General features: G+C 49.2%; 10 protein-coding genes across 16 annotated transcripts; 4 read left to right on the forward strand and 6 right to left on the reverse strand.

The window, feature by feature from the left end:
• Window positions 1–4: 4 nt before the first annotated feature.
• On the forward strand, window positions 5–224 carry H257_05711 (hypothetical protein; the record flags this gene model as incomplete). Its single annotated transcript, XM_009830664.1, has 2 exons — window positions 5–63; window positions 110–224. 2 exons carry the CDS (start codon window positions 5–7, stop codon window positions 222–224), a joined length of 174 nt encoding a protein of 57 aa, XP_009828966.1.
• A 1,199-nt stretch (window positions 225–1,423) lies between these two features.
• On the forward strand, window positions 1,424–1,890 carry H257_05712 (hypothetical protein; the record flags this gene model as incomplete). Its single annotated transcript, XM_009830665.1, has 3 exons — window positions 1,424–1,476; window positions 1,541–1,655; window positions 1,761–1,890. 3 exons carry the CDS (start codon window positions 1,424–1,426, stop codon window positions 1,773–1,775), a joined length of 183 nt encoding a protein of 60 aa, XP_009828967.1. The 3' UTR covers window positions 1,776–1,890.
• A 2,520-nt stretch (window positions 1,891–4,410) lies between these two features.
• Window positions 4,411–5,258, reverse strand: H257_05713 (hypothetical protein; the record flags this gene model as incomplete). Its single annotated transcript, XM_009830666.1, has 1 exon — window positions 4,411–5,258. Exon 1 carries the CDS (start codon window positions 5,095–5,097, stop codon window positions 4,411–4,413), a length of 687 nt encoding a protein of 228 aa, XP_009828968.1. The 5' UTR covers window positions 5,098–5,258.
• A 426-nt stretch (window positions 5,259–5,684) lies between these two features.
• H257_05714 (hypothetical protein) lies at window positions 5,685–6,182 on the reverse strand (the record flags this gene model as incomplete). Its single annotated transcript, XM_009830667.1, has 1 exon — window positions 5,685–6,182. One exon carries the CDS (start codon window positions 6,180–6,182, stop codon window positions 5,685–5,687), a length of 498 nt encoding a protein of 165 aa, XP_009828969.1.
• Window positions 6,183–6,792: 610 nt separating this feature from the next.
• H257_05715 (hypothetical protein) lies at window positions 6,793–8,965 on the forward strand. The gene is made up of 3 exons (XM_009830668.1): window positions 6,793–6,993; window positions 7,042–7,388; window positions 7,440–8,965. Exons 1-3 carry the CDS (start codon window positions 6,801–6,803, stop codon window positions 8,862–8,864), a joined length of 1,965 nt encoding a protein of 654 aa, XP_009828970.1. The 5' UTR covers window positions 6,793–6,800; the 3' UTR covers window positions 8,865–8,965.
• A 404-nt stretch (window positions 8,966–9,369) lies between these two features.
• H257_05716 lies at window positions 9,370–14,021 on the reverse strand. Of its 2 annotated transcripts, XM_009830669.1 has the most exons (6): window positions 13,153–14,021; window positions 12,655–12,852; window positions 11,343–12,245; window positions 10,561–10,985; window positions 10,058–10,190; window positions 9,370–9,714 (listed from the first exon to the last, which is right to left on the reverse strand). In XM_009830669.1, the coding sequence occupies exons 1-6, from the start codon at window positions 13,975–13,977 to the stop codon at window positions 9,478–9,480; spliced, it is 2,721 nt and encodes a 906-aa protein (XP_009828971.1). In that variant the 5' UTR covers window positions 13,978–14,021; the 3' UTR covers window positions 9,370–9,477. The 2 variants fall into 2 exon arrangements, with proteins under 2 accessions (XP_009828971.1, XP_009828972.1); XM_009830670.1 differs by lacking the exons at window positions 9,370–9,714; window positions 10,058–10,190; window positions 10,561–10,985 and having other exon boundaries at window positions 11,229–12,245.
• Window positions 14,022–14,338: 317 nt separating this feature from the next.
• On the reverse strand, window positions 14,339–15,980 carry H257_05717 (hypothetical protein). Of its 3 annotated transcripts, XM_009830672.1 has the most exons (8): window positions 15,794–15,980; window positions 15,702–15,749; window positions 15,537–15,653; window positions 15,369–15,490; window positions 15,234–15,300; window positions 15,073–15,173; window positions 14,622–14,730; window positions 14,339–14,574 (listed from the first exon to the last, which is right to left on the reverse strand). In XM_009830672.1, exons 1-8 carry the CDS (start codon window positions 15,971–15,973, stop codon window positions 14,488–14,490), a joined length of 831 nt encoding a protein of 276 aa, XP_009828974.1. In that variant the 5' UTR covers window positions 15,974–15,980; the 3' UTR covers window positions 14,339–14,487. The 3 variants fall into 3 exon arrangements, with proteins under 3 accessions (XP_009828974.1, XP_009828973.1, XP_009828975.1); XM_009830671.1 differs by having other exon boundaries at window positions 15,073–15,300; XM_009830673.1 differs by lacking the exons at window positions 14,339–14,574; window positions 14,622–14,730 and having other exon boundaries at window positions 14,981–15,173.
• A 103-nt stretch (window positions 15,981–16,083) lies between these two features.
• On the reverse strand, window positions 16,084–18,015 carry H257_05718 (hypothetical protein). Of its 4 annotated transcripts, XM_009830676.1 has the most exons (8): window positions 17,699–18,015; window positions 17,498–17,647; window positions 17,321–17,452; window positions 17,122–17,256; window positions 16,852–16,983; window positions 16,502–16,696; window positions 16,301–16,447; window positions 16,084–16,253 (listed from the first exon to the last, which is right to left on the reverse strand). In XM_009830676.1, exons 1-8 carry the CDS (start codon window positions 18,000–18,002, stop codon window positions 16,132–16,134), a joined length of 1,317 nt encoding a protein of 438 aa, XP_009828978.1. In that variant the 5' UTR covers window positions 18,003–18,015; the 3' UTR covers window positions 16,084–16,131. The 4 variants fall into 4 exon arrangements, with proteins under 4 accessions (XP_009828978.1, XP_009828977.1, XP_009828976.1 ...); XM_009830675.1 differs by having other exon boundaries at window positions 16,085–16,253; window positions 16,301–16,696; XM_009830674.1 differs by having other exon boundaries at window positions 16,085–16,253; window positions 17,321–17,647.
• A 654-nt stretch (window positions 18,016–18,669) lies between these two features.
• On the forward strand, window positions 18,670–20,675 carry H257_05719 (hypothetical protein). Its single transcript, XM_009830678.1, has 5 exons — window positions 18,670–18,948; window positions 18,997–19,125; window positions 19,176–19,418; window positions 19,470–19,998; window positions 20,060–20,675. The coding sequence occupies exons 1-5, from the start codon at window positions 18,731–18,733 to the stop codon at window positions 20,567–20,569; spliced, it is 1,629 nt and encodes a 542-aa protein (XP_009828980.1). The 5' UTR covers window positions 18,670–18,730; the 3' UTR covers window positions 20,570–20,675.
• Window positions 20,676–21,692: 1,017 nt separating this feature from the next.
• Window positions 21,693–22,846, reverse strand: H257_05720 (hypothetical protein). The gene has a single exon (XM_009830679.1). It carries the CDS (start codon window positions 22,822–22,824, stop codon window positions 21,916–21,918), a length of 909 nt encoding a protein of 302 aa, XP_009828981.1. The 5' UTR covers window positions 22,825–22,846; the 3' UTR covers window positions 21,693–21,915.
• Window positions 22,847–24,681: the final 1,835 nt, after the last annotated feature.

Genomic DNA, 24,681 nt, shown 5'->3' on the forward strand with positions numbered 1-24,681 from the left:
GTTGATGAACCAGCGAAGCGCTCAAGCAAGAACCGCCCGAAAGGAACCATTGAAACCAAACCGGTGAGTGTGACGGCTGATGTATACCAAGCGATGATGTTTGATAAAGTACTTCCGGCGATCGCATTGAAGATGCCACGGACCCATCGCAGCATCCGCATCCAGCAAGACAACGCAAGTCCGCATCGATCTATGACTACCGAAGCCATTCAGCGGCGCTGTGACCCAAGATTCACGTCAATTGAAGTCAAGAACCAGCCACCAAATAGTCCTGACTACAATGTCTTAGATTTAGGATTTTTTAATGCTATTCAAAGTCTGCAGCATCAAAAGTCAACTCGAACTATTGATGAGATGATTGTTGCTGTAGAAAATGCTTTTGTTGAGATGCCGGTGGATACGCTTTCAAAAACATTTTTGACTCTGCAAAAGGTGATGGAGGAGTCAATGGCTAGAGGTGGGAGCAACAATTATAAACTTCCCCACATGAAAAAAGATAAATGTATCAAGAACTTCTCAACATACAACCTTGTTTGCGACCAAAATTGTTATGAAAGCGCCCTGGCAACACTCACAGCTCGAATTGAACAAGAAGAACACCTCGAAAGGATGATGGAAGCGAATAATTCTCAAGAATAATCGAAATCATCGTCATGTGTTTTTCATGCCAAAATAATATCAAGTTTCAAATACACCATACAAAATTTAAGTATGTTTTGAATTTGACGCGATATACAAACTCCGAGATAAAACTCCCCAAAAAACGAAATGCTGCAAACAATGTGGAACAGAGTAGTACAGGTACTACTGTAGTACAGTATTGTATCATGTACTCCTGAGTATTGCACTACCTTTCATTGGGCCAATCACATCGTTAGAAAATAGGTATTTTCATGCATCGCATTTGACTGTGAGCTGCTTCGAAGTCAATACTACGTAGTACCGTACTACGTAGTACTAGCTAGTACTTGTTGGTTGACGAACATACTACTACAGTAGTACCGTATGTTTGGGCAATAGGAAATCTCAGCGGCATTTCAATACAAACCACAAGTCAGGTAGACTTGAAATTTGGAGCTACTTTAGGTTTCATCCCACAACTTCATCCAATTTCATCCAATGTCATCCAAATTTCATCCACATGTCATCCATGCTTTTAATTCAATAATTATATTATATTAACCATAGTATCCAAGGTTGGTATTAATATTCAATGCTGTCCCGTAAGTCTTAAGTACTTCCCAAAATTTCATCAAAATTGGAGTAGTATTGATGAAGTTAAGAAAATTCGGGAGCCTTTTCGCCCAAACGTACGGTACGCCATCGTGCTAAAGCTTACGTGACGCTCGCGCTTCGGCTCTCAGTGACTACCACGCCACCAATACGTTGGAGCCTGCGCACAGGGTGGAGGTGCACTTCACCCATGACAATGCTTCTCTCGGCCGACAAGCTCAACAACATGGCCGCGTCCGGCAGGTCCAAACACTTCGTCCCGCTGACGTTCACTGACGCTCCTCGTCACGACCGCTAGTTCCATCAGGTCGCCGGACGCGACCAGCGCCCCGGCATCCACGTCGATGCTCCAACAACTCACGGCCACGTTGCGCGAGGCCCTGGTACAACAAGTGTCGATTTTGGTTGTCGTCTCGTCCGTGGTACGTTGTATATATATACCCGACACATTCCGTTGGATTGGATGTAGTAGCTGTGAATTATGTAACCTTTTTTGGGTTTCCTAAGCGTACGAATCGTACGCTTAGGAGGACGTACAGTAGTACGGGACGAACCCGGAACCTGGATACACTAACGTTACCACGATCACCACCGCGGCATATGCTCTCCACATAACGCATCCACACCACCCAACCTCCCTAACCAACTCCTGTGACCTCAACTTCTACTCTCGTAGCATGGCACGGCAACAGCTACCCTGCAATCACCACCATACAGCTCCACTGTCGAGATCAGGAGTAGACATAGTAATGAACCCCAGTCACGGCCTCCCCAGCAGTCACAACTACCGGGGAACAGTAGTTGTGACTTGACTATCGTTATTCTGGAGCGTGGTTGGTGGGGTGGTGGTGGTACTGACTAGCAGCCAAAGTGATTACCACCCACCACTACCACCCCACCCCTACGCTCCAGAATAATACCCAAAAACCCTACTAACGTTACCCCAGTGACTACGATTGCTGCACATGTGACCACCCCATCACTCCATTTTACTGTAAATGCAGTACTTGATCATTATGGAATCATGTGTGCTTGTGGAATTGTGTCAATCTCCAAGGTTACTGTAGTCATACGAGGCACGACTCATTGTATTTGTCCAAATCAAAACCATAACGATCATTGATTGGATAAAATAATGAAATAGGCAAGACGCGCTGCTTTCACTTCATAATCGAATTAACTTATCAGTTTAGACGAGGAACTTCACAGATAAATTTGTTACTACCTCTGTTCGGAAATAAATCAAACAATCAGAAAAAATGGAAAATGAAGAGCAACACAAAAAAATTCTTGAATCTATGGTGCATTTCAATTAAAGACTACAAAAAAATGCCTTGTCTTTCGACAGCTATTCCAACTTTGTATTGATATTTTTTAGGAAAATAAGCCGTAATAACGATAGAACTGGTCAAGACCAACAGAAGTTACGGTTCAAAATTTCGATTGGTGAAAAATTGATCGAGTGTAATTTAAACCAACCAGCCTTTTTGTATGGAAATATATGGAGCCAGGCACATTTTGGCCGAAAAGGAGCATCATGTATATCTGTTTCTTTGTATGCAGCACTTATCCGTATGAACTTTTCCATTGTATCCGGATTATTCAGGATGTTTAACCTATTTACCAGATAAAAAACGTAAGTAAAAATAATTTAACGTCAACATTACGTGGGTTTAACTGAAATAACCGAGGCGTTTAATAGTTAAACGTCTCCTCCTGAGGATGGCCGATCTGTAGTCTTTAGATGAAATGCACCATATGAACATGGGTCCGGATAGAAGAGAAAACAACGAATCCAATCGCAGTGCTTTCCCACCAAAATTCCACCAATCATAGATGGCCGTCACGTTTGAATATTTAATACATTGTTTCATATAAAATCGTTATCCGGATAGCCGGTTACGATAATACCACTGTATCTGTATGACTGCAACTTCATGACGCTGCAGTCGTGCCTACAAGAAGTGATCAAGGATGCCGGTGACAACAACTACAAGATCCCACACATGGGAAAGAAGTTGGCCTGGCTCCTTCGAGACTGTCGCATGCGACCCTCCAGTGTTCAATGACGGCTGCACCCGACTTGGTGAAGAAGACATCGACAAGAGACTCCAAGACCTATCTCAAGAAATTGCGGAGGCCTTGGAAATGGCGAAAATTTGCAACCTGCTTGAGGACATGGGATTGTGACATAATTAAATACACTTTCTTGCATACTTAATCATAAATATTTTTTTGACACCTCTGCGTCAAAATTTGTTCGATATATTTCTGAACGTCAAGTTTTGCGATTGTTTGATTTATTTCGGAACAGAGGAAGTACTTTCTAAGCATTTGTACTCACATTTTGATAACCAATTTAGGAAAACTTTTTTATCTTAAAGTATGTATGCGTCCGAGCATTATTGATATTCTGTGTTTAGGGTAAGCGGTTACAACAGGTTTCATATAATTGTACAAGGGTATGTTTTATAGCGTTATTTTTCTGTTGTGGAAGGATGTTCACTGAGTTGAACACTCGACAAAACCTCAGGTCCAACCCAATGTGGCCCGTGTCGACTAGTGTACTGTACTTCAAACCCAATCTTGAATGACTGTTACCAATGGCTTCTACGCCGTCTTTGCATTTCATTCACGTGACGGAACGGTCAGCATTATATGACAGAGGCTTGACCCGAACAAATAAAGAGGTGTGATTGGGCAATACAAAGTTGTCCTAAATTGGTTAAGTTATCTTACAGTTAAACTGGTTTTTTACGTTACTAATTCTCAATAACGTTAGTATGGACTTAGGAACCACGGGCGATCAATATGCCGGTTCTAATCAGGGAACACGAAACAAACTTTCGTCAAGCCAACATAAACTACACCTTTTTTCTATTGACTTGGGACTTTTTGCAACGTTGTTGGCTTGGCGCTCATTCGAAAGGGCGATGTGTCCATTCATTAGTGCAGCAACACCCTTTGAAATGTACCATACTACCAATGGAAATGGCTCCACTACCCAACAATGTGCCAAGTAGCATTTCGAATCTGCCGTGTTTGAAGTCTTATCTTATATAACTCCGGAGTAATGTTCAAGTCAAATGCATCGAATCTAGTGCCATCGATTCCGCCACCCTCTATACTTCGAATGTCTGAAACACTCCTCGAAAGCAACAGTGTGTGGAGATTACGTTATATCTTTGTGGCTACAAAGGCGCTCCAGGCTGGCATGTATGCCACCTTGAGCGGCACACGGGCGTGAGGTTCGACTGGAGAAAGTCGAAACCCATCGCACGTCTCCTTGTCTGGCACCAATGCAATGTAGCAGCATTTCCATTCCGGAAAGTGCGACGCATACCCTTCCAGCGCCTCCACATCGATGTTGTCGGTGTTACGTGTGGTGATCTGGATCAAAGCCACCCATTCGTGCCCACCAATGGTCAGTTTGGCAACACAGTCGATGGTCGGCAAACTGCAAGTGTACGGACACCAGTAGTCCACGGGCGAACTCGCCATACCGACCATGGCTGCATCGCACTCGACAGTGTTCTTGCCACTGGTCTCCGGCGCCTTGGCCTCAAACGTCTCGTCAGCGTACACACTGGCGACACCCGCCGTGGGCTTGGGCTGGTACTCGAGCACTTTCAGGTCGATCTTGTTGTGTTGCAGGGCAAGGTTGTGCACGTAATTCTCAAACGCGATGCCCTTCAACGCGCCGTCTCCAAGGCTGTCGCTCGTCAACCATTTGGCTTGGAATTCGCTTGGCGGGTACTCCGACGTGGTCGCATAAATCCGCTGGTCAAATTTCATGTATTTGTTCAGCATGGTCCCATCGAAATTCGAATCCGTGACTGGGTCCGTTGGCTGGTTTCCTGCCATTCCAATCGTGTCAACTTGATGCGACGACGTAGCTACGTGCTGATATTCGAGATATCTGGCCGTGCCGAAACGATCGACGCAATAGTCATGTCGACTGCTTGCTTGACGTTTTGCTGAGGCATCAAAAAGTGCCGCAAGTTTGCACCCGAGTAGAAGTATTCGTCGTTGATTGCAGGTTCGTCCCAACCCTCGTGGCGGCCAATGGCAATCAAATCCGGCTTGGACCAAAATGTCCTCATAGTGAGGCATGTCGTCGCTCTTAAATCGATACCGGATGGACGTCGCAAGCAGCTGAAACTCTTGCAGACCGTGCTGGAAAACGAAGGCTTTGTCGAATCCGTTCAGGTACAGAGCAAACCCCTTGTAACGCCGGCGAACGGACTCGAGATCTTCGATCGTGGCATCATCTTTTCGCCAATACTTCGAGTTTACTGGGTCCAGACACAACATGGAAGTTCCTAGCCCCTCTCGACACCGAATCAACATGACGGGTGTTTTGACACACAAGGCCTTGTAGAACGCCAGCAGCACCACAAGCGTGCTCTTGCCAACCCCAGGCGACCCTTTCAGCACAACGAACAACGGAGCTAGCGCGTTGCAAGTCTTGATGGCGTCCATTGCCGCCTGTCGCATGAAAAACCACTTGGGGAAATCCGGCTCGATGAGGTGAATGCCCAGTCCAACGCCACCACCAACTTCTGGGAGGGGAAGAGTCCCAGTGCCCCCTGAATCGATGCGATCACATCAGGAGGGATGGACGTCGCGCCTTGCACGCCTTTGACTGCCTCCGTGCTCGACACCTTGTGCTTCTTCTGTGGACGCACTTCATCCCATCGCGCGGATGGAACACGCACCAAGACATGGACTACGTTTCTGGGTGGCACTTCCATGCCAAAATGTTTGTGATAGTTGAGCCCCATCGCGGCGAGCATCCGGTTGGAAGGGTTCAGGTACTTCGAGATATCTTCGTCCAAATGGCCGTTGGATAGTCTAACCAACGTGGCAGCGTCGCCTGGCAACCACTCGCCATCGGCCAACTTCGCCAAGTAGAGCGTCAGCTCATGCTCAGGAAATGTGTACTGCATCTCCTTCGCTATCTTCGTTCTCAATTGAACCACCGAAGCACTCGCATGAACCTCCACCTCCATCTTGCTGCCGTCGTTCACAATGGTGCAGCACAATGTTAACGACATCGTCGCAAATTCGAAACTGACAACTGCTAAATCTCTGGCCAATCTTTGGTCCAATGTTTTTATGGAGGTTTGTGTTTACGTTGAAGTTCAGTGGGAAATCGAATTATTTTTCCATAATTCACCTTCAAGTAATATTTGAAGCAATGCTTTATTAGTATTATTAATATGTTACTTGGTTTTTAAAATTCACAATGTCAATGTCAAGTCCATTAAAATTACCGATTTGAGCCGTCTTTCGAAAGTCAGTGCAAACACCAGTCGGAATTGATGTGGAGAAAAGAAATAATTTACGTCAAATTTATGCCAATCACAATTGAAGTCGGATAATCTGTCACAACAATTGAGCCAATGAACAGTAAAAGTCGTACCTGACAATGTTACGGAACTGAGTAACTACGTACTGTAACGCTACGTGTAACCTGAGTCAAAGTAAATCTGAATATCCAACTGCCACCACTTTATCCGAAGGTGATCCGGATAAACCGCACAATCACATTTCATCTTTTTGACATGACTCGTCATGTAGTGTTCCCGTCGTGGTACGACCGCCTTTTGGGGACGCAGATGTCCGATGGCGGCGTGCGGGGTGTCCTTGTGGCACACTCCGACGCTACCATGTACGGACTCAAGTTCTCGGGATCGAAAAAGCAGGCATTGGTCACTGTGGAACAAGCCCTGCGCGCCAGACGCATTCAACTCGACGGTAGAACTAACTCCCTTGATTGTGTACATGCTGTGAACGGATGTCTAGGGTGCAGCATCACATTGGGAGATCGTGGTACTGGCATTCTACGCACTCTTCAAGGTCCGACGGACCTGTCGTCGTCGCCATCGACTGCCGGCACGTGCATGGTCGAGTGGACGACAGCCACCACGCCACCGTCGGAAGTGCCGTTTACAGACGTGTTGGACCATGTCGTGGATGCGTTCCTGGGAGTGTCCCTGCAGAAAACCTACGACTACGGAATCACGTACACATTGACATTGGCCAAACCCATTGTTTACCAAGGCGCCCTCCACTACCAAGCCAACTTTCACGATGAAGACGATGTAGACTTTCTGTCCAAGGAGTACGTGCTGCAGGCGTTGGATCCAGATGTACGGCTACTTGTGGACCTCTTCCATCCTCCTCTCACGCGCTCGCACTAGGACATGCGCGAAGTGGTGGTGCCCGTTGAAGACATGATGGCGCCACCTCCCGTCGACAGGCCGCCCATCGTTCACGTGCGCTTCCATAGCCAGAGCCTCCACATGACCCTCGGCCAAACCACGGACGGCCCCATATCTCAGCGCCACGTGTGCGTGTACGAACTCCTCCCCACTGCCGACGGCTCGCAGGGCGAAGCGTCGGCTAGCGGTCTCGTGGAGATCGGCGACATGGTCGTCCGCATCAACGGCACCTCTGTCGCAGGTTTCGACGTGCACCGTATCGCAACAATCATCAGCCAAACCCCCCGGCCCATTCAGCTGTCGTTCCAAAAGAAGCGCGACCCGGGGCGGTCGTTTCCGGAAACCAAAGGCCACAGTTGTGTCCTCCCCTTTGTCACACATTCCACGTCGCCCCTCGAGCGCGCACTCGCCACGGCCAACGGCTGGTCCGCCCTCCTGCTCGACCTCCGGGAAGCCATCGCCAGCGGCCACAACGTCGGCGTCGACGGCAGCGACGTTGTCTTCTCTACCGACGAGTCGACCCCCCCGGTCTTCCGCCTACCCGCGTCAACATGCACGGGGTTCCGCAGCCGGGTCAAGTCGTCTGCCGACGCGGCGCCGCTGACGCTGGGGACAGTCGCCATGTACGTCCGGCATCGCCATTTGAGCTACGCCGAGTACGCAAGGCGGTGCCGCGCCGCAGGTTCCGTCGGCGTCTTGTCCATCGTCGACATCAACGCACTGCTGCCGTTTCTAAACGGCCGCGACGACCCGCCTCGCCCCCCCCAGGCACTTGGTTCAAATCATCCCATCCGCCCCCACAGCCCGGATAAAGGCAGCACACGTACAAAAACGGGTGGACACGAGAGGATTGTGAACAACGACGCTGCGATGTCCCCCACATCCAGCAAGCCCGTGGCCGCCGTCCCTGTGACGCCCACCAAAGGAGAAGGAGGTATGATTAGCAAGGGGTGTAGTAGTAGTAGTACTAGCAGTGACGACGACGAGTGCCTCGTCGTCCGCCCGCCCAAGAAACTGCGACACGGGTCGACCCTCGACGACCAGGCACAAACCAAGCCCTTGCAGCCCGTGTCACAGGCATCATCGTGTGACCGAGTGGTGACGCTGACCGTGCACGACCGAAACCTCGGGATTTCCATGAGCGAAGGCAAACCATACCCGATCGTGAATGCATTAACTCCGGGGGGACCCGTGGAAGCATCGGGGCTCGTGGCCGTGGGCGCACAACTGACGCACGTCCGTACGACCCACGTCGCTCGGGCGACGGTCGTGGGCGTGGTGGACCTGATCCGGATCATCCCCCGGCCAGCCACGTTCACGTTTATTAACCCCCCGACGGTACTGCCGTCCACCCCGAAACCCCCGACCAAGCGGACTGTCAAGGGCCCTCGAAACCAAAGGTGATTTTACGAACACTCAAACCATGGGAGTTTAGAGTAACGTACTTACTGTCTATATGTATATACTGGTCATTCAAGATAACATAATACTGTAGCCAAAACATACTTGAGGTGTTGGAAGACGCAAGCAACTGGGAATATACCCCCATATTGATAGAGTTAGTTGACTACAGTCATCCTGTTGTGCTTTTCCGTCAAATTTGAGGGGATGGTTGAAATCGCCAACAAATAGAGAAGTATGATTGGCTAAAAAGAATTAAGGTTGCAATATGATTGGCTAAAAAGGTTAAATGTTGTCGCTGGTACAAAGATACCTCTTAGACTTGGTTATGCATAAGATTTCAAAGGTCTAGCGATAGTTTTGGTGCTTAATTCTACCAATTCAAAAGTTTGAGTAGAATAAATACATCATACGTACATACAAATACACTGTAGTACATATTGGACAAGCCAATCTTGCAACAGGTTTGTTTCGCCCTGATTCAAAGTGCTGTTACTAGTATGAATGAGTATCAAGACTATTGTCTAAATCACGTGGTTTTATATGTATGTATATCTTTTCTGGCCAGATTCTTGGTTCCGTGTGAAACCAACTAGTACTCCATTTTATAGCCGTGTTAGACGCGCTGGAAGGACGCTTGCAGGTTGGCAAACACGACTCGGACGTCGTGCTCGGCGTGCTGGGCGGCAAAGACGGACGTCGCGAGCCCCTCGAGCAGCGGGTCGAGCGCCACTCGAAAGTCACGACCGACCGACTGCATGCGGGCCAGCGTACTCGCGTACCAGTTGTCTTTGAACGTCGTGCCATCCTTGTCGCACTGCGCCTTGTGCGCTGCAATCACCCGCGACAGGCCCTGCCATTCCACACCATTCCCATGATATATATATATATATATCAACACGAATATGGATATATATATATATATAAATTGCAGCAAGGCAGTCAAAACCCAAGAGAATCCAACACACACTTTCAACACAATGCCAGCTTGATGGATCGGAACAGTACAATCGTGAAGCACCCTGAACTTCGTCATATGAAATGAATGTAGTGTGCGGTGATGGTTGAACAAGTCAAAAACGAGATACAATGTGACAGATCTAAAGCTCCTCGATTCATAGTTTGATTAGATGTCAATAAATATATATATATACACACAATCAGCTCAACGAATATATATATATATATAAACGTACTTCAAACACGGCGACGAAGAGGTCCTCGACCGAGCCGGCCCACGCGTCGTCCACAGCATTCGGCGTCGATTTGGCTGCTTGGGTTTCCAGGGCATAGCGCACCGTGTTGTCTAGAATCTCCCACACGTACGGCCTATATATATATATGATGCGTAAATAGTCGTGAGAAGTGGAGATATATAGTATGTGCTACAGATATTTCCCAATATTGCGTGATTATTAAAACCGCTCCCAAATCTCGCCGCGAAATTTCATTGGCTTTCCCGATTCCGCAGAAAGCACAAAGTAAAAAGAAAAAAGTAAAAATAATGTAGCCAATCAACGACAAGCATATTAATCAGATTGACCAATCGGGGCGATTCATGATCGGTTTGGTCGCCTTGATTCGACTGAAAGGGTCGGGAAAATCATACCAAATCCATACCATATATATATATATATATATATATATATATACGAGTGTCGGTCAAGGGAAGGAGAATGTTGGTGTTGGATACACGTACCAACTGTACTGTTGGACGGCGTCCGCGCCAAACAACCACGTGACGACCGCGACCGGCGTGAGGACGTGGTGACGCAACAAGATGCTCAGAATCAGAATCACATGCTGCGGCGACTGCTCCCAGACGCTGCTCACGGCGGCGATCACCACGACCTGACGCTCCACGTCGGCGTCGATTGCGGCCACGAGGACCCCCACGTACTTGTCCAGAAGCGTACGAAAGTGCGTGAACGTGGCGGATCCGGCGTCGAGGATGGCCGCCACGACCATCTCCAGCACCACGTGGGGGGCTCCGTCGTGGGCGGCGGAAGTGTCGTCGATCCACGCTTGGACGGCGGCAGCCTCCTCCCGCGCCTTGATCTTGCCAAACACCTGCTCGTACTGCGACCGAAGCACGCCAGTCGCTGCATCACTCGAGTCGTCGTCCTGTGCAATATCGATTAATATAACCAACTCATCTAGATATTTCGCAGTATGGTGCTTTTCAGTCAAATTTGCCTATTTTGGGGGATTGATGAAATCGCCAATGAATCGAGCAAACGAGTATGATTGGCTATAAAGAATGAATAAGGTTGCAATTTGATTGGCTAATAAGATTGATTGAAACAAAGATACCTCTATAGTTTTATATATTTAAATTTCGAAGGGCCGGCGATTGTTCGCCAGAGGAAATTATGAGTACAACACACAATACATGTTAAAATCAAACCACGTCACAGAATGATTCCACATCAGAATATACCACGTCACACATTGGTTCACATCACGAGCATGGCATCTTACGGCACTGCTTTCGGCCTGGCGAAAGCGGATAACGTGGACGGGCACGGGGGGCAGCAGCATGTGAAACGTTTCGGGGAGGACCGACTGCATGTGTTGGCGGTAGCTCAAGCGGACGCAGCGCTCGATCACGGCCGACACGAACAGCCTCTGGGCGTCGTCGGCCTGGGCGTCCAGCACGTAGTTCCAGTGCGTCCAGGGCCATTTGTACTCAAAGTTACTTAGAAACAGCGCAAACAGCTTGACGAACGCGTCCACGGCGTGCATGTGCATGAGCGGAATGCGGCGGAAGAGCAGCTCCACGAGGATCGCAAACGCCGACTGGATCGTCTTACTCTCGTGTTTGAGCAAATGAAACAGCACCGCGCCGCCGTACCCGACCATGTTGGCACACGGCGGCGCACTCACGACCGCCACGAGCAGCGACTCGACGAGAATGTATTCGGCCTGGAGGTTCCACCGGCCGTTGAGCGCGCGACACGTGGCCAGCAGCTGCTTGGCGGCTTCAGCCGGATTCGGCCGGAACGAATCGACGATGTCTTCAAAGTACGAACGCGCAATCACGTACGACGGAAGGTGCATGTTGCCGATGGCGCTGCCGATGGGCCCGCTGTCGCCATCCAAAATGCGGTACACGGCCGCGTACGGCGGCACTTTTGATGCAAATTGAGTCGGCGACGGAAACAAGTCGAAGGAAACGACCGACGGCAGCGGAGCCGACTCGGTCTTGCGCACCACGGGCACAAAGTTGAGCAGCGGGTACAGAAGCGACTGAATCTTCCACTGAGAGTGAAACAGAGTCGACGTGTCAGCGGCGTCGGCGGACGGAGGTGCGGGGGGCGCCTGCTTGGCCGCCGTCACCAGCGACTGCACGGCATTCCACACGACATTGAGTGGATCCAGCGTCTACACACGTCCAAGACAATATGAGAGCGAATTGTATACCCCGAAACCCCGAAACCCCGAAACCCCGGATTCCGCAGAATGCACGAACAAATAATATTAATGTAGCCAATCAGCGAAGAGTAGTTTCAGAATGACCAATCAGAGCAACTCGTGATCGGTTTGGTCGGCGTGATTCGGTCCGGAAATTCGTACCAAATCAATAATATATATATATATGTATGGCTATAAAAATATATTAATATTTGACGATTTTTTTTAAATATTCGAATTGTATCATATTGATTTCAGATGATATTACATTGTATCATTATATTCGCGTTTGGGTACATTGCAAGGTGCACATCAATGACATATCACATATCCACTTTTGACATAATAATGACAAATATGCACTTTGCAATGACCATACCTTGGCATACGCGTGGAGATGGTCCTTGTCTTCGGGGTCGACGAGCAGATTCAGTCGAATGCGCTGCAGTAGCCACGTGTTCCCCGGCACGAGTCGGTTCGAATCGTCCTGGACATCGCGGGATGCAATGTACGCGTCCGACTGCGCGAGCAGCGCATCCAGCGGGTCCGCCGCCGCCACAACCAGTGTATGGCCACACTACCCAACACGATCAAACCAAGATGAGCCAATATATATATATATATATATATATTAGGCAAAGCAGTCTATAGCCACATTAGCCAACATGCAGAAACCAAGATTAGCCATGCAAATATATCTATTAGGCAAAGATGTCTATGGCCACACTAGCCAACAAATTCAAACCAAGAATAACCTTGCATGTTGTCGTATCATAGCGACTAAAACCACACAATCCAAGCTGCTGAATTCAACACCACGGTTAGCCATATATATATATATAATCATAAGGTGTACTCTATGTATGGTACGACATACATGGAGAACAGTATCGAGGACGAGGTGCGCAAAGAAGTCTTTGACGGCGTTGGCCGTTTGGACAGAGCGCGCGGTCGTGTTTTGGTCGTGGCTGATGGGCGTGCACATGCTCTGGAAGGTCGCGAGAAGGGCGACCATGTCCGGGGCCAGGATCATCTTGGTCGTGGTCAAGTTGCCAATGAAGCGGACGAGGGACTTGATGCGGAGGAATTGGACGGGCACTTCGCCGGCGGGTTTGGGCGGTGACGTGGCGGCGGCGTCGTCCGTGGCCCACCACGCCAAGTCTGCCTGGATCGTCTGCAGCGCCAGCTCCACGACCTTTTTGCCGAACACGGCGTTCTTCTCGTTCAGGAGCGTCGTGAGCATGCCGTACCACTCGGTCTTGGCGCTCAGCCGACCGGCGCACGTGACCACAAGCGCGGCGATCTCCTGTGCCTGGAACATCAGCTGCTCGCCCAACCAATCGCCGCAGCGCGTCAACACGTCACGCACGGCCTGCGAGTCGTTGACGTTGACGCTGTCGCCCAACGAAATCACGCGACGACGGAGTTCCAACGCATCGTCATCGCCGCTGCGGTGGTGATACTGGTCGCGGTAGTTGTCTCGGCCACGATAGTTGTCGTTGCGTGAATAGTTGCGGTCGCGGGAATTGTAGTCGTTCTGTCGATGGCGCTTGCTGCCGTCGTTGTACCCGCCACCGCCGCCATACTGCATGTTGTCGTCCGAGCGTTTCCGACGACGGTTGCCGTCATTGTAGCCACCACCGCTGTTGCCGCGGTCATAGTTGCCGCCGCTACGTCCACTATCCCGATTGTAGTCTGCCATTGTCAAACGAATCGTTTCGCTCTCTCGCTGCTGTTCCGCTGTCGAGAGTTTTTGTGGTGTTGTGGTTATTGGTGTCCTCTAAAACCTTATTGCTTGAGTGTATGTATTATCAGAGGGTATCGGTTTTGGCGTCTCAACAGCAGAAATCTATAAATAATATCCACACCAAATATTTGCCTGCAACAGTATTTCCGAGCATGCGGCGACATCTTCTATGGCTTGGACGGGGCAACGTCAAATAATAAATAATAATAAAATAAATGGCAATAACGTTGCCACTTACTACGTAGTAGAGTATGTTGTATGTATATGGCGTAAAATCCCGCTTTATATGCTTGACTCCAAGTATCTGTGTGGTTTTACTATTAATTCCATTAATATATCTCGACCAAGTAGTCGACCAATCAAATACTTGAAATATAATGTGCCGGATATTAATTCCTCATGGTCGTAGTAGCTAAAGAACGAGAGTAACTCTGTGATAGTAGTATACTAGTATAGCCGAACGTTTTAATTCACTTTGGACTCGGCACCAATCTGGTTGTCAGCAGCAGCCGTGGCGGCCACAGACAACTCGCGAAGTTTCAGTTTGGTCTCCTACATGAATGTGACTCCAAAATGCAGTCAGTTAATTTGGCAGCCACCTCGTTTGTACGCAGGGCCAGGCTGAGACAATCGTGGCGATGCTTGAGCATGTCCACAAACAGCAGTCGCTTGTACGAAGTGTACCCCAGCAGACTCGCGGGAAAGATGCTACGTCCATGGATTTCCAAGATATGAGGCCATATATTGTCAGATCATAATTAAAGAACCGCCTGAGCCAATCAAATCACGTCATGTCAAATTTCTGCCAATCCAAACGTTTGATTCATCCGCATTGGGCAAAACCAATACTATATACCAATCTTTGTATGCATAGTGTGTACAAGCCAAACGTTTGACTTCATCCGCATTGGGCAAAACCAATACTATATACTAATCTTTGTATGCATCGTGTGTACAAGGAGGTTATAATTAGGATCAAATCGATTCAATAGCTATGATGACTCTCAAATTGGGGTAAAAGGACAATATGACACAAAGAAATCAACGTACATATGAAGAGCCATGACCAGCTCAAACGGAGTCGCTTGGGAAAGCAGCGTGAGGCGGGGGTCGTAGCTGAAGAAGCGCACCGACACTTCAAATACCAGGGTCTGCCAAACAACATACATACATTCCCATATTGACGTTTTGGCGAGTGTTTGATATCGTACCACCAGCAGCGCTGCGACCGCCAAGTCGCGACCAGATTGGTACTTGCGACCTGCTGTGGCGATGAATCTATGTAAGTCAGAAGGCATGGTTGGGCTTCCTGAGGAACGAACACTCTGGACATGCATGAGACTTACACCCCTACGGCCCACAACATGTAGAACAAGGCGACGTTGAACAGCATGTCCTTTTGCAGCTGCACTTGAAAGTCCGGGCCCCATCCGTCGTGCGCTCGGCGGACATGGGGGTCGTACAAGATCTACATGGAAGGAGGTGAGGTGGAGGGGAGACGCTGAAGGGCGTACGTCATATGCGGCGTCGACTTGTGTCCATTCTTCAGGGGATAGCTTTCCGTCCACGTAGCGTTGCTTCAAGGCTGCGTACACCTGCGCCCAGCTATATGCGTCGCCATATCGACTAACCTACAACAAGTCGCGTGAGAAATGCAAGGTGGTGGAGGAGCCACATACGCCCAAAAGTCGATAGGGGCTTTGAGACTGGATGCGTCCACGGACAATCTAAGGACGTAGCTGCAGTAGACGAAATGGTGGGGGGTGTTTACGAGTGGCAAGAACATCGAGAACAGCGTGAAGGCTGCGATCCACGCCATGACTTGACCAGAAGAGATACGCTTGCCACGAGACTCGAGGTACTTCACCAGCAACGAGTGCATTGGTGCGATGAAGCACAAGTAGTACACCAACCACATGCAGTCCTCCTTCGCTTCGGTCCACACCTGCATGATGACGATCAAAATGTCAAGGTTGACGGCGATTATATCCGGATGTGCTGCCCTTACTACGGATAAAGTCGAACCAATCACATCGTACGGAGCGAGATCTTTTAAGAACAGTCACGCCCATCCTGCTGTATTAGTTAGCTTCAATCCACCCTAGCTGGCTACAGTAACGCGGCCACCGTACGTTCGCATAGCATTAGCAGCCCAGGATGCGATTTCGTCGACGCAATGTACTTGATCTGTCTCAACGCCCCAGCTCGAATCAAAATAGGCTTGTACATGCCTACGAACGTCGATTAACGACATTCTGGCTGGTGGTGGGGTGGTTACCAGGCATCGCCAAGAGCTCGAGCACGCGAACGCATTGCTCTAAAACTGGGATGACTTTCGGGAACTGCGTCAGCGACGACACTGCAAACGTGTGGACACTCGCTTTCATGAGCATTTGAACTCGAGCAGGATGAGTGACAATGCCGCCTAACGTTACATTCACATTGTACTTGATTCAGGCGGAAGAGGTCCCCCGCGTACATGTGGACGAGGTTGTGACATTAGTCATGATGGCTACATGGCTAAAGATCACAGCCGACACGAACGACAGGAACGCTGCCGACGACGCACCGCCGCCGCCACTTCGCCGTTGAGATACCGCGGTAATGACATCTTCAAATATCGTGACCAAATGGAATGGCATTTCCTTGGCACAAAACACGTCCTTGGCAGGTTCTACACATTATACGTTCCCACGTCACATACTATTTAGTAGTATATCTGCTGTGGTACTGTGGTAGTGTCGATACATATATGCATCCCATGATTTGCATCATGGAGACAGATATATTTATTTTGATTGGGCCATATAAATATAGATATATCGTCACCGTTATCACGCAGAGTGACTTCCAACGTTCGTAGCAGGTGGTACTCGGTGTCGACATCGGCCACATGTGCCGCCAAGCACGCCCGCACACGATCCACACACCCCCACGTCAAGTAGCTGTGTTGGGCTTTGGCTACCCACCCAGCATAACCATATTGTTACAACGATTCAGCCCTGGGAATGTAACTGGTCCAACATCAAAACGAGATGATTGACGGTATATACACCCGAGACCGCACAACGAGAATGCCACGTCATGTTGAAGTCGTACGTGGGGATGCCACGTGGAGTTGAAAGAGCACTTGAGCTAGGGCGGTGACGACCGCCGCATCCTTGAAAAATGAGTGCAGGCCCATGGAGAAGAGCTGGGGAAGGTCCGACTTGAGGGCGCGGTCGGCCGTCCCAGCTGCAAGAAGTAGCGCAACAAGTAAGCCATAGATGGCATCTATGTATCTATACAAACATCGTACCATTCTTGTACACGAGGTTGGCTACAGTTTGAGCTGCCCCAATGTATACGGAGGACAGCTGGTTGTTTGTTTGCATGGCAACGCAGAGCATGTCCAACACGCCGCTTTGTACCATTTCGATCTGGTTGGCTTCTACAACACGACTGAACGCATAAGAAGCGGCCGAGAGGATGGTACCGTGGGCGACACCACTTCGTTCTAGGCACAGCGCCGACGTCAGCGCACACCCCATCTCGAAGAGGTTGACGTTGCCACTGTCGTGCTTCATGGCGTCCACAACGACCTTCCACAGACCAGATGTGACCACGCTGCTATGGTGCGTTCCTCCTAATAATACTTTGTGGTCATACAGTTGCCAATGTCATGGGTCTCACACACCAAGACTGAAGAGGCGCCGCAACAACAGACACAGACACGAGATGATGGTGAAATTGGTCGTGTAAGGCTGCAAACATGAACATAACCGCGGGACGAAGTTGTGGACATGGAGATCCTTGACGGAGGTGGGCGTGTCACGCAAATGCCGGGCGATCTCCGTGAGACAGCGCTTCACAGCATACACATCGAATTGGTACTGTTCGAGAAGCAACAGCACGTCCAAGGCACTTTCGCGATAGAACAGCATGTGCACAAGTGACGATGGCTTACTGAAATGTTCGACCAACGAAGGAGAAACCGCCATGCGTATGTGTGCGTTGTGCTCATCCGACCGCCTTGCGTGTCACGCGATCACAAGAAAGACGGCGATGCTGTCATTGCTACTGTAGATCGTCTCGAACACTGCTATTCCATCTACCAATGCATAGGAAGGTTAGATGTACGTGGCAACCTCCATGTTACTAGGCGAAACGACACTTGTCATTGATATTTAAAACATATTGCATTATAAATTCATTTTTAAATACATTTCAAATCTTCGTCACAGTGCTGCCTTTTGCAGTGTATTTGGGTCCAAGGGATAATGTACCGTAGCGTTATGCGGCTTATACCAGTCTTGCTAGAAGTGCGAACGGCACAATTGTGCGTATACTGTACTACTAAGTACAATTGTACATATACTGTACGTAGTAAGTACTCCTAGTACAATCTACCCATTCGACTCAACGAATACTATGTTTTAAATGCATTTAAAATCGATCGCCTAGCGCGACACTGTGTTTTTCGAACCGCGAGATTTGGCGTTTCAACGCCATCTTTTTTTTCGAAATCCTTAGATGTGCATCATCCGGATATTTACCGAATTTTCGGATTACTCATCGTTTGTATAGGGGACGGCGATTTGGCAAGAAAGATCGTGGTATCCGGATAAAGTCAGGTGTGTCCCTTCGCCTGGAGGCATCGCATCTTCCGTTACATCAAGGAGCAACCGACCCTTAAGCATTCCTCAACTTGACGGCAGCTCCAGACAACATGATGAGTCCGATGACGCCGACAAACAACGACGACCTCGACAGTAAGAGAGGAGTTGGCGGTACGGCATACGAACGACGCGCGTGGACTCGGAAAGAGGACGACGCGATCATTCGACTCGTGGAGGAGTACGGGACAAAGAGATGGTCCGTGATCTCAGATCATTTGAACAATGAAAACTATGGCAACGAGCGCACCGGCAAGCAATGCCGCACTCGGTACGACCTCGCTCGAGTCTAGGGAAAGCGGCTCATGACGACTTGTAGGTGGCTGAACCATCTGGATCCGTCCATCAAAAAGGATCCGTGGACTACAGAGGAAGAAAGCATCATCGAAGATGCGCAGAATAGATTGGGAAACAAGTGGGCAGAGATCTCCAAGCTGTTACCTGGCAGGTACGAACCAACCCTTCCTCGTTTCGATCGCGGTTCACATCGACATGTAGAACCGACAACGCGATCAAAAATCACTGGTACTCGTCCATGCGCCGCACCATGCGACGCATCGCCAAACAAGTTAACAAGACGACACCAACCAGCATGAATGGAAGCTGCGGCAATGGACCGTCGACACGCCCTTCCTCGCGGCAGTCGTCGTCATCATCGCCCATGTTGGATGACATGGGATCGAACCACGAGGACATGTCGCAACATCACGCGCCGTCTGCTCCTGTCGCTTCGTCCCTCGCGTAAGCTCCATGACACGTTGTTCACAATGAATCTTACGTGGACCTACTTAGCGCCCGTGCATCATCGTTGTCCCATGGCGTATCTCCAAAACTAGCATCTGCCTTCCGCGAGTGCTACAATGTCCTTCTTCACAATAAAGAGAACCCGAACAATCTTCATGGCTCTCCGTCTGCGCAAACCAACCCAAATGCCGCCATGACGGCAACCCCACCAAAAAAAAACCTGTCGAAGCGGAAGCGCAAGGATCTAAGGGTAGTTACGGGCTCGTCTATCGAGGGAGGCATGTTCATGCCTTCCACACCGCGACGCTTGCATCACACACAACTCCTTCTCACGCTCCTCAGCAATGCGTCTGAAGACCCAATGACCAAGTGCGCAAACGCCAAGCGAAAGAAGCGCAGTACCCCACTGCACGCCAACTCGTCGTACTCGGCCTCTCATGCCGCCACGGCGAATGCGACGTCGTTCCCACTCTCCCGCAGCTCCGACACGTCCATGGCTCTCGCGGATCACTTCGCCTTCCATGACATCGAAAGTCCGTTCCAAGCATTTGAATCGCTCGATTTCGATTTGAACGAGGTAAAAATAGTGTCCTTCCGGATAACGCAGTTGTCTTATCCGAATGTACCTCGATTTGTAGCATGTCGCGCCAGATTCCCTGTTCCACGGATCGGCCACCACGCCCACGCATAGCGGCATCACGCCAACAGCGGCGGCCACGGCTCCGTCCATGCCAGCTCCCCCGCCATTGTCTTTGTACAGCTTGCGCCGGTCCCCACACATGGCGTCCCTCTTGAAAGCCAACGCCAAGTTCTCGTTTGACGACATCGACCTATCTTCCGAGATGGAACAGTCGTCCCTCGACTTCTACATGAACATGGACTCGCTTCCTACGGTGCTGCGTCGATCTCCCCGCCTCCGGACGGATGTGTCCGTGGCGTTTCCGTCCCCGTCGTCTGCCGCGACCCCACCTTCGTCTTCAATGTCCATGATGAAAAAGTCGGCGTTCCATCCCCCCACGATTGACGTGGCCCTCGGACTCCAACACGACACGTTTGGCTTCGACAACTCCATGACACCGTCGTTGACAAGTCCCCAACTCAGTCAATGGCTCGACGGATCGCCCCGCGGATTTGCCGCCGCCGTCTAAGCTCAGTGTGTTGCGTTCTGTTATTTTATTTTGTCCCTAGATAATACTATTTGTCCACCTATTAATAATACTGCGTTATAATAATAATGATAACCATCGGTACAGCTCCAGAACATTATGAACGTTAGACATACGATGATCCAAATATGTACATGGACAAACCAACAACTGGAGTGTTCTTGATGGCGTCATTCGAAGCTTATGTGAGGCGTTATCTATGAGATAGTTCGCCGGCAACTTCACGCCACCACCAACAACACTACCAGGACTATAGCAGCCAGGAAGTATCGATATGCAAATTGTGTGGGATACCCGCAGAGGTGAAGTACTCAATAGTAACAATCAATTTAAGAGCTTCAATCAATTTAAGATAAAATGTGCATGAGCCAATGAATAGACGCGAAATTTTCTTGAGCCAATGCAACGACGCAAAATAACCTAACCACACAAATTATATGCAAAGAGGTATACGTTATTCAAGATAAACCTATGCGTCCTAGATTGATTGTTAAAAGTAGATCAAACTTGCTTGGGTTTTGTTGATTTAGTCATTGTAAATACACCGAAACCCAATATAATTGGTATGAGGTTGTTCCCCATGAATTCCACTATCATACAATCTCCAAGTTTCAGAGGTCGAAAATGTTGTATGGTTCAAGCAAATAATTCAACGAAAAAAGATATTTTTAAACCTAACCAAAAAGAACTTGGTATAAAATTTATCATCTAAAGACTACAGATCGGCCATCCTCAGGAGGAGACGTTTTACTATTAAACGCCTCGGTTCTTTCAGTTAAACCCACGAAATGTTGACGTTAAATCATAATTAGTTACGTTTTTTACCTGGTAATTAATTACATTGTGAATAATCCGGATACAATGAAAACGTTCGTACGGATAAGTGCTGTATGCAAAGACCAAGATATACTTGATACTCCTTTTCGGCCAAAATGTACCTGGTTCCATATATCTCCGTACAAAATGGCCGGTTGGTTTAAATTCTATTACTCGATCAATTTTTCACCAATCGAAAATCTGAACCGTGACTTCTGTTAGGCTTGTCCAGTTCTATCGTTATTACGATATATTTTTCTAAATAATATCAATACAAAGTTGGAATAGCTGTCGAAAGACAAGGCATTTATTTGTAGTCTTTAGGTGACTTGCACCATATCTTTGAAAGTTCCCTTAACTGTAAATTGATTGTTTACGGTATTGACGAAGTTACGAATTTTCTGAAGCACTTTAGCCCAACCGTACGATATGTAGTCAAGAACAGCGATCAACGTACTACTCCGCGTATTGCGATACAGTAGTATATCAGTCGCATCGACACATTCCAGTCGTTACAACATGCTCAATGTTTGCTTCAACACGAGGGTTTGTTGGGGTTGCACGAGTTGGACGCGTGTGACGACGCCTGGTTCGACACACAGCATGGTCGGGTACTCGTCGTCGGCAAAGTCGCTCAGCCCGTGGGCTTTGTCCGACCAGGGGTTCCATACCACCGCGTCACTTGGGACGGCGCCATTGCCGACGACGTACGCGCGCTTCTCAATGCGAATGGCGCGTGAGGCGCCAAGTTGCACGGTCAGACGCTCGGGGGTGTCCTTGTATACGCTGTCCGTCTCGGTCTCGATCGGCACCGCGTCGCGGGACTCGATAAGGGTTTCCTTGCGAACTTTGCAAGCATATTCCAAGCCGGCGAGGCCGCTGACAGTCACGTTAGGCAAGGCGGAAGTCACCAACGACGGGGAGGCATCAGGGACAAGGAAGTACGTGTGCAATAACGCTTGACATCCCCACGATTCGGTGTCCGTGTTGGTGATGTGCAAAGCCGTCGTGAGGTGGTTCTGCGACAACGTGACAGTGTACAGCAGGCGCACAGCGTGCGGCCAATCGACCAACTGGTGCTTGGTCGTGACGAGGGAAAAGGTCGCAGTCACGGAATCGACAAAGTCCTCTGTGTCCACGAGAGTCCACGTGCTGGTTCGCGCAAAACCATGGGACGGAAGCTTGGATGGCACAAGCCCTGCCCCGAATTGGGGAAACACGAGGGGGATGCCGCCACGAATTGGCTTGGATCCATCCAGGATCGCCTTCTTCGACACGAAGAGCACGTCCGGCGCACCAGCGGACGGACGGAAGGAGGTTACGGTTGCTCCATACAAGTGGACGTCAGCACTAGCACCAGAGCGCTCATGCGTCAAGTGGACGACCGCGGAGGCAGCTGTTGTCGTCGTCGTCACAGGCATCTTGGTTTTACTGACTTGTGATCGGAAGTTTTGGGCGAAATACATTTTAACCAATCAAGTTGTACATACTAATTTGATTGGTTATAATCACGGATTATTATATCAAACAGTACTTCGCCGCCAGTACAGTGAACTCGCAAGTGTTGCACTACACACTTATTTTAGAGTTTGTATGGAGCCATCAATTGTCAGTTTTGGAATTACAGTAAGGTAGTGCATCGAATTCTCGAACACTTTTTTGCAAAAACTGACCTTGATTTTTGTATTGCCATATTTCAGAAAATATAGAACTTCAAGCAAATCGGGAGATACATCCAGAAACTACAATTCCTGAACCTTTTTTTAATGTCCCACACGGCCAGCAAGAAAGACATTTGTGATTTGTAGGAAAATTAATTCAGCCGTCCAAAATTCAAGTGAGAATTCCAAGGAAACCTATTTCTCGGAAAGTTGTTTGACTTCAGTTTTGTATCCATGAATAAAATTTTGAGAAATAACACACAGAATTATAATGAACGTGTTTCAATTCACATTGAGCGCAAAAGTCATTATATTTCTCGCATTTTTATTGCGCAACGACAAAATATTACTAGTACTAGTACTTCTTTCGTTTCGTTGGCTTGGCGGCAGAGGCATGAAGCTGGTCACGAGTATGCCACTCGAGCTCCGTCTGGACTCTCTTTCGGCCTTTCATCTTCGGTGGCAACGTAAGCACTTCATCTCGAGCGTACGTCTTCGTCTTGAGCCACGGCGCATTTCCACGGTCGTCGCTCACAGAGTTTGCCTTTGCCATCGACAGGCGGCGAAGCATTTTGGGCAGCGACAAAGGCCAGATGCCGCAGGTAGAGAAACCATTGACGACTGACTTGTTTTGCTCCTGAACACCGTTGACAGCAGGAAACACGGCATTGAATGCTTCGCCGGCGATATGGATGGCGGCCTGTCGGGGCAGAGTTGTGACGTTCAGCGATTGGAGTCGTTGGGTCACGGCACGGGCGATCGTTTGCTTGAACGTCCGGAACAACGCGACGTCGAGAGCTTACAGCAAATGCGTGGCATTGGGAGGGAGTCGAGCGAGGTAAATCCCATACGCCTCACAAATCGTAAGACTGTTCTCCGACAGATGCGAGGAGCAGTTGTCGAGGACAAGTAAGGCAGGTCGTGCAGCACGTTCTCGCAACTTCCATTCACCAAACGATTCCAACCAACTGTCGAATAGGTCCAAGTTCATGAACCCCTTTGGAGCAGCCGACACCAATGCACCAGGTACAGGGCAGTCGTCAAGTACCCCGCGGGCGCAACTCTTGCCAGGAAGGATGAACGCAGGTGGAACCGGCGTTCCATCGGCAGCCACAGTAGCCACGATGGTGAGGTGGTACGAATCACTCTGCTCACCACGCCACACATTCTTGGACCCACGTATGGCGATGACTTTCTGAGAGCCACCCTTGGTCTTGAAACTTGTCTCATCGACGTTGTAGACGTCCCCCGCCGTGCACTTGAAACCCAGGCACCCCTTGACAAGATCGTAGAAGTACTTCACAATGCCCTCCTTGGTGACACAGTTGCGGGCATGGCTCAACTTTTGAGCAACGCGGGCCGACAAGTCATGATGTCGACTCTCAAAGCGGGCGAACCAGCAACGCCCAAGCGAACAAGCGACTCCAACATGGTATGACATGATGTGGCTGGCTTTGAGAATGACTTCGTAACGCTCGACAGGCCATCCACTGCGTTGCATTGCTTCGATCCAAGACACAAGATCGTCCTCCATGTCCGGTGACATGAACGGCTTAGCACCTCGTTTCTTGATTGTAATCGAACCAGTCTGGGCTTTCATCTTCTGGTACTTGTATA

This window comes from Aphanomyces astaci, assembly GCF_000520075.1.
Source record: "Aphanomyces astaci strain APO3 unplaced genomic scaffold supercont1.11, whole genome shotgun sequence".
NCBI classification, from domain to species: domain Eukaryota; phylum Oomycota; class Saprolegniomycetes; order Saprolegniales; family Verrucalvaceae; genus Aphanomyces; species Aphanomyces astaci.